At 35.5% G+C, this 11,830-nt stretch overlaps 1 protein-coding gene across 2 annotated transcripts; it reads right to left on the minus strand.

Moving 5' to 3' along the window:
* Positions 1-909: 909 nt before the first annotated feature.
* On the minus strand, positions 910-10,456 carry LOC146160377 (uncharacterized). 2 transcript variants are annotated; one of them, XM_083385605.1, is made up of 7 exons: positions 10,336-10,456; positions 8,847-9,052; positions 4,839-4,931; positions 4,164-4,301; positions 3,236-3,355; positions 1,937-2,083; positions 910-1,520 (listed from the first exon to the last, which is right to left on the minus strand). In XM_083385605.1, the coding sequence occupies exons 1-7, from the start codon at positions 10,416-10,418 to the stop codon at positions 1,102-1,104; spliced, it is 1,206 nt and encodes a 401-aa protein (XP_083241731.1). In that variant the 5' UTR covers positions 10,419-10,456; the 3' UTR covers positions 910-1,101. The 2 variants fall into 2 exon arrangements, with proteins under 2 accessions (XP_083241731.1, XP_083241730.1); XM_083385604.1 differs by having other exon boundaries at positions 4,038-4,301.
* Between the last annotated feature and the right edge of the window lie 1,374 nt (positions 10,457-11,830).

Raw genomic sequence — 11,830 nt, forward strand, 5'->3', positions numbered from 1 at the left:
GCAATGCTACCAGTACTTATAGTATAGTGCTATTTTGTTTTTTTGTCTGTGTTTTGGCCTACTTTTGCAAAAAATATTTTCAAGCTATAAGGCGCCATGTATACCATTATTTAAATTATGACGTCACGTTGTGACGTAACTTGTGACAATAGCTCTGGAAATTTTTACGCACCACTTAAACACAAATCCTTGATCCGGCATTTCCACACAACAAGGCAATTAAATTATATTTTATTAGTGGGGTCCGTTTTGCCCCGCCAGGGTCCGTTTTGCCCCGTGTAAAAATCGACAACAAAAGTTAATTTATTCAGAAGGTATGCTTCTTTCAGTTGTTGTTTTTAGCAACTTTCAGTAATACCTTTCAGTTGATACCCTATTCATCAAAATTTTGTGAAACTCGAAATATAGCATTTATCCCTTAAGGGGTCCGTTTTGCCCCGCCTTCCCCTACTAAATTGCGATAAACGTTTTACTATATTTTGAAGGAATGTCTCAAAAGTTCAAGAAAGAACTTATAAAATATGTGTTTTTAAGTTCATGAGCCGCTTTGCACATGTAAAAACAAGTTTGCCCTGAATCTCAAAATGTTTGCCCACCCCTGCTCTATAATGTCCAACACTCTTTGCTGTAACTTTAAACAGATGCTTGTTTTGGAATATCCTACCGATTGTCACTCAAATCTTCGACTATATCGTACTATAAAAACGAAAATATAAATTTTTAATGAAGATGTACGTAATTAGCTGTCCCTGTTTATAGTATGACGCACAAATATGGTTGACCACTTAGTAAACTAAGTGGTCTACAAACCATGTCTGCGATGAATACTGTAATAAAAAAATTAGCATTTTACCGAAAAGTCGGAAACGGATAGTACAATTGAATATACGTACAAACAGTTAGTACTCGTGCTGATATTTTTTTTATTTAGTAGTAACAGCGAAACCAAAAAAGAAATAAACCAGAACGTTTCCAACAATTATATTTGCAACAATTATAACCTGTAAGAACAAATAAACTGCATCAGCAAAGATAATGGTGTGAAAATCTGCAACGTCACCTCACAACAAATAAAAGCAGCAACAAATGTCAAGGGCTTCTTCATGACCTGAGAAGATATCTCTTTCGTTTTGCCAGATATAACAGTCGATATTTAGGGGAGCTCCTGCGAAAAGCCTTGGAACTGGAAAATCGCTTTCTCATCTTTCGCTGTAAGCGTCGTCGTTTCAGTAAATAAGATCGGTTATTCGAATACCTTCTATTCACAGGAGAAGCTGAATTATTTCCGACAAATCCTGATAAAGATCCTGCTGCAGTATTACGTGTTGTCTTGGTTACATTCATAATATTTCCTCGATGTCTATTAATAGAACCGCCTCCAATTCCGTTTTCTTCGCGTGTGCAGGTCAATCCATTGCCATTGAAACCACGCTTGCAACGACAAATGTAGTATCCACGACGATTGAAGCATACGCTATAGGCGCCACATTTGTTTTCCCCGGTTAAACATTCGTTGACATCTGCAAACACCAAAGTTTTTTATCTATAATGTTTTTGTTTTTATATCTATAATGGATTCATTGCGAACTATTTTCTAGCTATTTTTTTCAAAACTGTGGCGTTTGTTTGAATAAGGACAATATAAGAAAAACAATCGAGTTACTTGCGCATTTATAACTGCAGATTTTTTTAATACTAACGTCGCCTAAAAGAGAAAAATTTGTACGCTTCTCAAATTTCTAGTTTAGCTCCAGAAGCATTGCACCATATAAGATTCATAGACTAACATACTATTAAGTGTAGATTACGGTACTGTTATAATAAGGATTCGCATATGAGGTCACACTGCGGTGAAATTACATCTATTTCCGCAGCTTTACCATATTTTTTATAGATCAGCACTCTACTCGTGTGCTTCAAGGGAATAATGTTTTACCTCGACATGCTCCAGGTGATGTGAGGTTATGTGTGTTAGACATTCTCGCGAATCCTTGTCGACATTTACACTGGTATCCTCCCTGAGTGTTGCGACATACCGTGCGATTCCTGCACACTTTCCTCTTAAGTCTACACTCATTGATATCTAAATCAAACAAAAAAATTAATAAAAATAACTTAAAAGGTCCTTTACAATAAACCTATGGCGGACCCCAAACGACGGTTATCTACTAAACTAAATTATACAAAAAAAGAAATCTAAAAAAATGATAAAAATCATAGTAAAAAAAGTTATTAGGATACGCATAAGGAACATAATAAAAGATGTCTCAAAACATTGGCAACTAATTTAGTAAACGATTTGTGACCTCTGTTGATTTTCAGACATAGCAAAAGTACGAAAACCGGAGATTTTGTCAAATATTCCGGTAAAGTTGGAAAAAAATTACAATTTGATAACGGGAATATAATTATAATAATTTCGATCTTATGTTTGGTTAAAAAAGAAGAAATCTCCCTTTAAAATCGGCTGACACATGTTTGAAAACCGTTTACATGATTAAACTTGGAAAAATATAGTTTGGGGTGAGGCCTGATCCCCATTTATAATTTAACTAATCACTAAATTTAGTTGGAATGCGATGTGTGAGCATTTTTTTACCGCGGTTAAGCTTAGTTGCAAAACAGAATCATTGAACAAAAACAGCGGCTCGATTGTCCCAAGAGAGGGTTATAAGGCGGTGTTACACCTAATATCGTATGAAAAACTGCGTTATTCAACATAATCAAAGGGCCGCAACAAGAGAAGTATAACTATACGACGGAATAATTGTTATAAACTTGTCGGAATAGAATATAAACCTTTTGTAATAAGTGACTTATGATAATCCCTAACCCACCAAAATAAGGGGGTAGAGACATAAATGACATCTAAAATACAATTGTGTATGGAGCGATTAAGCACTGCCGTTTTCCCTTGTTTGGGGTTAGGGATATATAACGGAGGGGGTTGAATTTAGGTTAGGTTTGGAATTATTGATGGAGTTATGATGAAGTTAGGGGCGATTATGTCGAGCAGTATGCGTATATTTAGTGTAGGCTTAATGCGGTACATCCCCGACTGCATCAAATATCCAACTTGAACAAAATCAAATGCAGATCTAGCGCTTTCGATGATTTACTTTGCTCTACATCCCAAAAGTTTTCAGACTTAATTTCAAATGAACATTCAATCTCAACTGCTGAATTTTTTTGCACTCCAAGACCCCTTTGTAATTATGCCAAACAAAAAACTCACCCACGCAATTCCGTTTATTTCGAGCAAGTTTGAAACCATTACGACACACACATTTTGCTTTGTTGGGAGATGTTAGAACACACCCATGTTGACATCCCATATGGCTGCATGGTGTTTGGTCTGCAGTACAAAAAGCTATTATTTTTTTTATTAAAGTTGAAAAGCCTGTTAAGATGCGCTATAGGGCACCTGGAGATGAATATTATTGAACTAAGAAAAACGATCATATAAATAATTCTTAGGGTACCGTACTAACACATTAATTGGTAAGCAGTCACCCAAAACGCAGACATTAAATATTTAAAATACATTCAATAACTTGACATAATTGGCCAATCCATTTCATGCAGTTAGTGCAAAACATGTTGAAAGGGCGTTTTTCGTGAAGCATGGCAATTGTATTACATTATTAACATCCTGAATTTACCTTGGTAAAAAAACATTTTTTAGCACTACAAATAGGCATCAACACTCAAATTTGTTGTTCCCAGTTTTTAGCACCAATCCTTTTTTCACTTTTAATAATATTTTTTGGGACTGATTGCAATATATGCAGGGATGTTGACAAGTTTATCACATTTAACAGAAGGATTTATTTGCTTTTCTCAGCACTTACCCGAATTTCTCCCATTCAGGGTGTTCATGTTTTGTAACGCCAGGAAATATCGGTTAGCAGCTGCTGACGAAGCCTTCGACTTTTTATTAAGGTCGAACAGCAAGGATGTTAGCACCGGATTCCGGTCGATACCATGCCGTGCAAATGTATGCAGCGAAGCGCGGATATTAACTGGCATGCGACTACCTGATATTTGTTCGCGCTGTTTAGAGTCATGAAGAAGTGTAGCGGGTGATCTTATGACGTTTGTTTGGTTATTGCATGACGACGATGCTTTAGTGCGACTTTTATGCTGTTCATGGTTGCTATTGCCTTGATGGTCTATTCGGCAGCTGAACTCGTCGGCATCTAGGTGGTATCCTTTCCTGCACACGCATTTGTAGCTGCCCAAAGTGTTCTTGCAACGATGTGAACATGTCGAACGTTTTCTTCGTGCGCATTCATTTATATCTAAAATGTCATAATGGTTACATAATTTTAACACGCTGACTTTTTATTATATTGTTTAACTGCTGCCCTTTAAACAACGAATACAATTTTAATATGAAAAGCGCTTTATGTGTAGTGTGCTATATTAAATGTGTATCCAAGTTAAACTTCACCCGGATTAATGGTATAAAAACCCGATGACTCTAATTAAAAAAAAATTCTTAATGCAATTCAGTATTTCTTTAACTTTGTATATCCTGCGGTCAAAATTGATAAACTGTCAGACAGAGTTTTGAACGTCCGGCGCCGTCAAACTTGGGCGCTCAATCGTCAACACCAAAACGGCCGAGGCCAGATAAGTGTCCCCCAATCGTTCCATACCGTATAACTACAGTTTAAGGCGTTCTTTTGACCATATAGGCCTTATTTTTCGATGAATTTAGGACTTGGATATTGCTGTCCTATTTGGCGTTGGTCTCAATGCTATGGTATTCTAGATTATCCTGCGTTGCGTATAGTTGGTTTGTAGGTCTTATTGTGTGTCCCCCCATAACTTACCGCGACCACAGTATCTTCCACGCCAGCCAGTTTGACACACGCAACGGGGTCCAACGCACGAACCATGTAAGCACTTCTTGGCTGAACAAATTTCTGCGAAAACACACAATTTTTTGTTCGTACGCGATATCATGTACAATTTAAAAGCGTTTTTGTAACAATAAGGCAAGGCGCGCATTTATTAGTACAATAAACCTCTAATTTTTAGTTCACGTGTGCCTATTTCACTTCACTTATAGGGCAATTGCACAAAATGATTTAAAGTTGTTAATTGTTTTTGGCTTTTAAATGTGTCTTTCAGAAAAATTAGAAAGTCCCTGTTATTATATTATGCACGTGACGCACCTTTCAAATAAAACATTAATTGCCTCATTTCTAAATTGCTTGGTCAGGCTTACTGTGAAGAACGTGTTGTGCTTAACTCAACATGCGAAATCCATATTAAACGTAACTGAGTGCATCTTCTACATAACATTTGTAAGCTCGTAGGACTAAGAGCCGCTAAATCAGATAAGGTGACATTTAACAGAAATTAGTTTCTTTGATTTCGCCCAGCGAATACCGAACTTTCGCAAATTGTTTTATTGGGACATACTTTCAATGCGTGATAAAAGTGTTGGTTTTTCAAAAAGACAAACTTTGTTATTTAACTTAACGAATGTGGTTTGCAGATATAAAAATTAGCCGTTATATTCCTAATTATGACAGCCGGTGCAGCATAATGCATTTTGTTTAGGCTAAAATACTCAAAGGTTTCAGCAAATATTTACTTTTGGACTTCGATGCAATATCAACGTACCCGGCTCTGCCCGAATATGGTATTGACCTAAGCCTACTCATTCCGTTTTTAACCACATGCCGACATGGCTTTGTGAAGTGGGATTCAGCGCAATGAGCATAATATTAAAAACGAAACATCGTACTCGCTTGGACTAAGAGCATTACATTCGGTTATGCTATGCTGCCATCGTACTGAATGTAATTTATTGTTGAAACAAATTGAAATTTTTGTGTTCGGTCGTGTGTTAAATTCAAATTCATACGTTAACTAAACTTTCCTAAAGGCATTCATTTTGCTGCCCATGCATAGCAACTGCTCTCTGGAATTGTGCATATTTTGAGCATATAATCGCTCGTGTTACTTGTTCCAGTGTTATTTGCGTATTTTTATTTATATCTGAAAACAAAATGGGGTCGCAATATAAATTCTCATTTGATTTCATTGAAATTTGGGTCGGTTATCAAAAAGGTTGGAGACCACTGACCTAGAGTGGTGAAAGTGAGCCGCCTAGTTTTCTCATGCCAATTGATTTCCTGTAGCAGCGAATGGACGCTAACTGACAAAAGCACTTCGTTCGTTCTCCCACGCTTCTAGTTTACACGAAAGTTGAGATTGTCGCTGTAACACGCAATCTAGTCCTGCACCGAGAAGATTGGTTTTACTCGACTGGCCCATTGTTTGCGCTGCAAATAACTAAGCAGTCTCCGCTTAGCCAAATAGACCGTAGCAACACAAAAAGCATACCTAATTTCTTATGCATTCAATAAAAGTTACAATATTTTGCTCATCAGATATATTTATCACACAATTGCACAGACGCAAATCATTGTTTTGGTTAAATTAAATTCTTTCTTACATATTATTAGAATAAAAAATGTTGCAGGTCGAAAAACAAAATATCGGAAACCTTACACATTTTAATGTAAATTAACTGCAATGTAAATACTATATTCTTTTGTGTATCTTTATGTTTCTAAAACTAGAAAGAATTGTGTTTCCTTATAATAAAACTGGCATAAAATGTACATCAAGTAAATAAAGCAGGAAGTCGAACCGGATCCGTACCGGAACTTTATGAACCGATTTTGGGCTAAATTTTTCCGAACCGCAACCAAACCTGACTCCTTTTTAATAAAATTTGGCGAGACGGAACTGAATCGAATATAATGAGTTGCTTAAATATACTGAGCTGCTTTCTTAACTAAGATTAAATACGAGTTACAATTCAATAGATATTTTCGACATTTATTGACCAACATTTCTATTTTTAAGTTTAAAAGAACTAAAATTGTATCCGGACCTGTTTTTACAAAAAACTAATTAATCGAACCGGAGTAAAACCAAAACTTTTGAATTGCTACAAACCGAAACCTAAACTGAACCGGATTCCAAAAATCTTTAAACCGGTACTGAACCTGAAAATCCAACGGTTTGGCTCCTTAAAGTAAAGGGTTTTATTAAATGGTAATAACTAGGGCGATTATTTTTCAAACTGTCAAAGACTGTGAAGATATTTTTTGAAATTATCGTCCAGTTTACAGTTTTATTAAAATTTAGCTTTGAATTACATCCAACAACATTTTGACTACGATATATGCAAGCCGGCTGAATTAACGACGCATAGGCCTGGTTTATTGCATTAGGGTGAGATCGATTTTTTTTTTGCTTTTGATAGTTGTGTATTTCTGATTTACACAAATGTTTTAAACAGTAGTTAATTGCTGTGAATTTGGTCGGTGGTGATTTGCAACTATCCAATTTCCTATTTTTATTTTTATTTTTTATTTTTTTTTTTTATTGATTTAACGACAATCAGGTGGCAGTCTTACAACTGAAGAAAACCTTTTGTCGCGACACCAATTACAGCCAATTTCTTATTTCGATTAAATGCTCTGTCTTTGTTTTTTTTCAATATTTTTTACCTTGTTTTTAACTAAACTGTTTCCTCAAAAATTATCTTCTTTCGCATTCTTGTAGTTACCGGTATTTGTCTTTTTTATATGCCAACATTTCAACCATGCATTTTCATAAGTTTTGCATAAACCCGAAAAAAAGGTTGCTGTGACAAGTGGTATGTAAATACTATATAAGTTCTTGGCAAAATAATCTTATATATTCGTTGAAATGCCGTTGGCCGACGGATTGCGAATTGTTTACCTGTAAACAAGATGTATTTTGTACTATGCTGCCTTTTTATTTCCCATTAAGAAACCACTAAAACCCTTAGAATATTTGAACTTTTAGTAGGGTAATAAATTATCAAAGCAATCGAGGATGCACAAAGCTATTAAAATTACCGCGATGTGTAGTAGTTTTACCATATATGCGTGTAACTGTAATACCTTAACCATTCAACACTGAGGTGTTGCGAATGCCAAAAAAATGACAGAGCGGAAATGCAACCACGGCTTATTAACCTATGTTATGCATCCTATTGGCGCCAGTGTACTCAAAAGCAGTCGAAGCAAAATCCCGACGACGATTGCAAAAACGCTTCCATAATAGGCAGTGTGCTCGTTATTAGACAACGTCAGACAAGTACAATTAATCACTTTATTTGGTGTGTTTCATACGATTAAAAACCAGCGACTGTATTGCTCAACTTAAGATATAATACAGGTAAAATGTTGTTGATTGAATGTAATTCAATACTAAATTTAAAAAAAACTTATAACTGAACGACAAAATAATGTGGACGTTTAAAAAATATGTGGTAATAATACGATCTGTCCGGTATGCGTCTAATACAAATCGAATTTCATTGCAGGCTATTTTTTGCTGTTTCTTGCTTGCATAAAAATGCTCAGCTGATTTCTTTTTACACCAACCGGCGTTTTTCGGGGGTATACCTACTTCGGCATATTAATTAGTTAATAGGGGCATAAAGAGGAAGTGGTAAAAAGAAAAACATTTTGGCTAAAGGCTAAATGACAACAAAATAAGCATTTTCTATCTGAATCATTGTCAGGTAAGTAACTAATTTTGTTACAAAAAGTAAATTATCACTGCAGAAGCCAAAAATGACGTTTGGATGGAAACTTACTGTTAGAAAAATCATGTGCTAGGAAATATTCATGCTATTTATTATTACTACTGTTTTGATGTTTGTCGATAAACAAACATTGCTTATCGAAGCTCGCACCCAGACTCTCTAGTAATCACCTGAGGGCATAGGTAAAGCCTAATAGTGATTGTTAATCAGGGATGAGTCAGCAGTCGGTGCTTACTTAGGTTAGATTTTCGTTGTAACAAGGGTGATGGTGTGGTGCTGCTGACACTGCGAAACAGCAGTTGTCTTTCTTGGCGACTCAGGTACTCTTGTCGTTGCCCTTTACGACAAGCCGTAATCACGTCACCTCTCTTGCAAAGAAACCAATCTTCAGCAAGTGGATTTGGCGGCAAGCTTTTATAAGTAATGGGTACCAAAATGCGCCTGTTAAAAACATAACAGGTTCCAACAGAGAAATTCTATCTTAATCATCATGTGTAATATGTAATTAGTAATTACTAAGCTATGATTGTATATAACTACCAAACGCTTTTGGGAAATTATTTAAAATGAAAAATAGGTTTCGTGTTCACTCCTACTGTAAATCCGATATGAAAAATGAATTCGTGTCTTCCTTTTGTTTAATAGCTAAAAGTGCACGGTGGATAAAAACACAGAACAAATAAGTATTTTTTAATATATTTATTAGTTTTTAAACGAAAATATATTTGCAACTAAATAATGCTAAAAACTATTTGTGTGACAAATTTGAATAAACTACTGTAGGCCTAGGCTACTTGTCTTTGGAAAAGTATCTTGTTTTTAACTTCAGTGTAAGATAATTTTAATAAAATCTGTTCATGTGTCGTAAAGGTTTGCATCACAAGTTTAATTAACGCCAAATAGATTTTTGCCATTACAAGGTACAGCGTTACTAGAAAACGAAGAAAAACACTTTTTATGCGGTCTAAAAGATACCAGGCTTAACTGTAATTAGCAGCTGGTTTCCTATCCCAATGCTTCAGCTGTTCAGACAACAATCAATGATGGCGTGTTATGTACATGACTACATGCCCGAGAACACGCCAAGCATAGATTATACCGCAAATCATGCAGGTCATTAAAATATAACTATTATGTAAAAAAACATTATATATAAGTTAAAAGTACCAAGGAATAGTAAACTTGGAATTCCAACAAACACGTGATGATTTACATAAATTAGAAAACGATTTCTTACTTTATTTTGTATAAATAAAATAACGGACACAAGCCCATGTAAAAACATTTACAAACTATGGCCGTAAAACATGTCATTACTGCTTTATTTTAAAACAAATCTTTCTCAGTTAACTTTTGAAAAGCACATCAAATATATAAGAGTTCTTAATATGAGGTTATAGGTATACAACGGAATAAGGTTGAAGGGCACTGCACTAGGCATCCTAAAAACCGCAAACATGATATGAACGTAATTGCTATATCGCGGTTTGTTTCTCCCTGAAATATGACTATATAAGCAATCAAATTAGGTTTTACACAATTTACACCTAAATATATAGCACAAAAATCCAACCTATATGACAGGTAGTGTTGAACAAATAATAATATTCCTGTCAAAACGAGCAGTTAGCAACTATCGAAATACCAAATTTCAGTTAAAAGTGTTAAAACGCCTTGACTAAAAAAATATACATCGATATTAAATTATTTAGTAAAGTACTTACCTTGAGACGACGGCAGGTTGTTTATACGACGAACATTTCGAAGTTGATACAAATAAAGACAAGGAAAAAAGCAGTACAAACATAATGACAGCTTTATATATTTTCCTCAATTGTATATAGATTTACTAAAAAATCGAAATATTAAGTTTGAAACTATTTTTGCTAAAAACAACTTTGAAAAGAATTCTCTGATAAACTTGTCTATGCATTCATAAACTTCTAATATTAGGCGAATCCGCAAAGTGTTGGAGAAGACTAAAATGACAGGACACAAGACTAAAATGACAGGACACAAGACTGTCAACACAATTGCGCACCATTGTACCTTTCAAAACTCACAACACGAATAACTGTGAACAAAGTTTTTTGATGTAGGGCAAGTTGAAGTAAACCATGCGCAGCTGTCTTATTAATCCTTTGGCACAGGTTACATGGGAAAAAAGCTTGCGTTCGTTATTAATATCTCGCGTACAGACACCGGCGTTTTTCTGTCAGGTCGGTGCCTGGTGGCTTGTAAAGTTGCATAGCCAGATTCAGGGTCGAATTTAAGGAGGGTTAATAAAGGTCCAAAAAACTTATGCTAAAAAGTTACATCAAAACATCAAGTCATAAAAGAATTAATCTGAAAAACATTTGTTGTACGAACCCTCGCGCAAAATTAATCTGAAGAGCAGTTCAATTGCGCGAAGATACCTGAGGGAGGGGAAACAAGGCCATAACATATTTATTCAGACCATAGATCATAAACTCGACGAAGTACAATGTCTGTTATAACAGACTAACTGAATAATTATTTTATGACGTTATTTTAACACGTAACTTTGACAAACAAAAATCCTGCATCTGCATTTATCATCGCAAACTATTATATCCGTCTTAAGACATTTCAACTATCTCAGGGGCGGGCAACTTCTCCAGTCGGCGGCCTGATATGGGAAAATGAAGCTTTGCGGGCCGGATTCGTGATCGATATATTAATTGTACTGCCAAAGCGTACATGTTTTTTTGCATAATTGCGGCTAATGTTGTATCCTTTCAACACGGCAACGCTTCCATTGCACAGCAAACATACTGCTTTCTTGACGACTTGAGTGGAAAAGTATACTTGGGAATGCAATCCTTGTTAAATTTGCAGCTTTAGGTTTTTTGGCAAAATCCAAGGGAAAATATTGATTGTAAATTCTAAATCTAATTTGGGAACACACAATAAGACCTAAAAAGCAACAACAGCTAAAGCAGAAAAATCAGAAATACCATACTATTACAGTAACATCAACGACATAATAAAGCCAAATACGCAGTAATACCCACAACAGAATAAGAACTTAATCGTCTGAATAAGACAAATCTGTCGGAATAAGTCGTAAATTCTTCGGAATATGGCGTAAACCGCCCAAATAAGGTCTGCAACTGTACGAAAAGGGTATGTGACGATCAGGAGCCGTGGGTATGGCATAGGCCGTTTTGGTGTCGAATTTTTGGCGCCCTAGTTTGA

This window comes from Ascidiella aspersa, chromosome 3 (assembly GCF_963924565.1).
Source record: "Ascidiella aspersa chromosome 3, kaAscAspe10.2, whole genome shotgun sequence".
Lineage (NCBI taxonomy): Eukaryota > Metazoa > Chordata > Ascidiacea > Phlebobranchia > Ascidiidae > Ascidiella > Ascidiella aspersa.

What these genes read in the sequence shown, in the direction of transcription:
- LOC146160377 (XM_083385604.1), bottom strand. Translation starts at nt 10,418, where the DNA reads ATGTTTGTACTGCTTTTTTCCTTGTCTTTATTTGTATCAACTTCGAAA. An exon ending in ACAACGAAAATCTAACCTAA is followed by an intron (nt 4,932 to 8,846) that starts GTAAGCACCGAC and finishes GTGTTTTCGCAG; the next exon opens with AAATTTGTTCAGCCAAGAAG. An exon ending in TGGAAGATACTGTGGTCGCG is followed by an intron (nt 4,302 to 4,838) that starts GTAAGTTATGGG and finishes ATGACATTTTAG; the next exon opens with ATATAAATGAATGCGCACGA.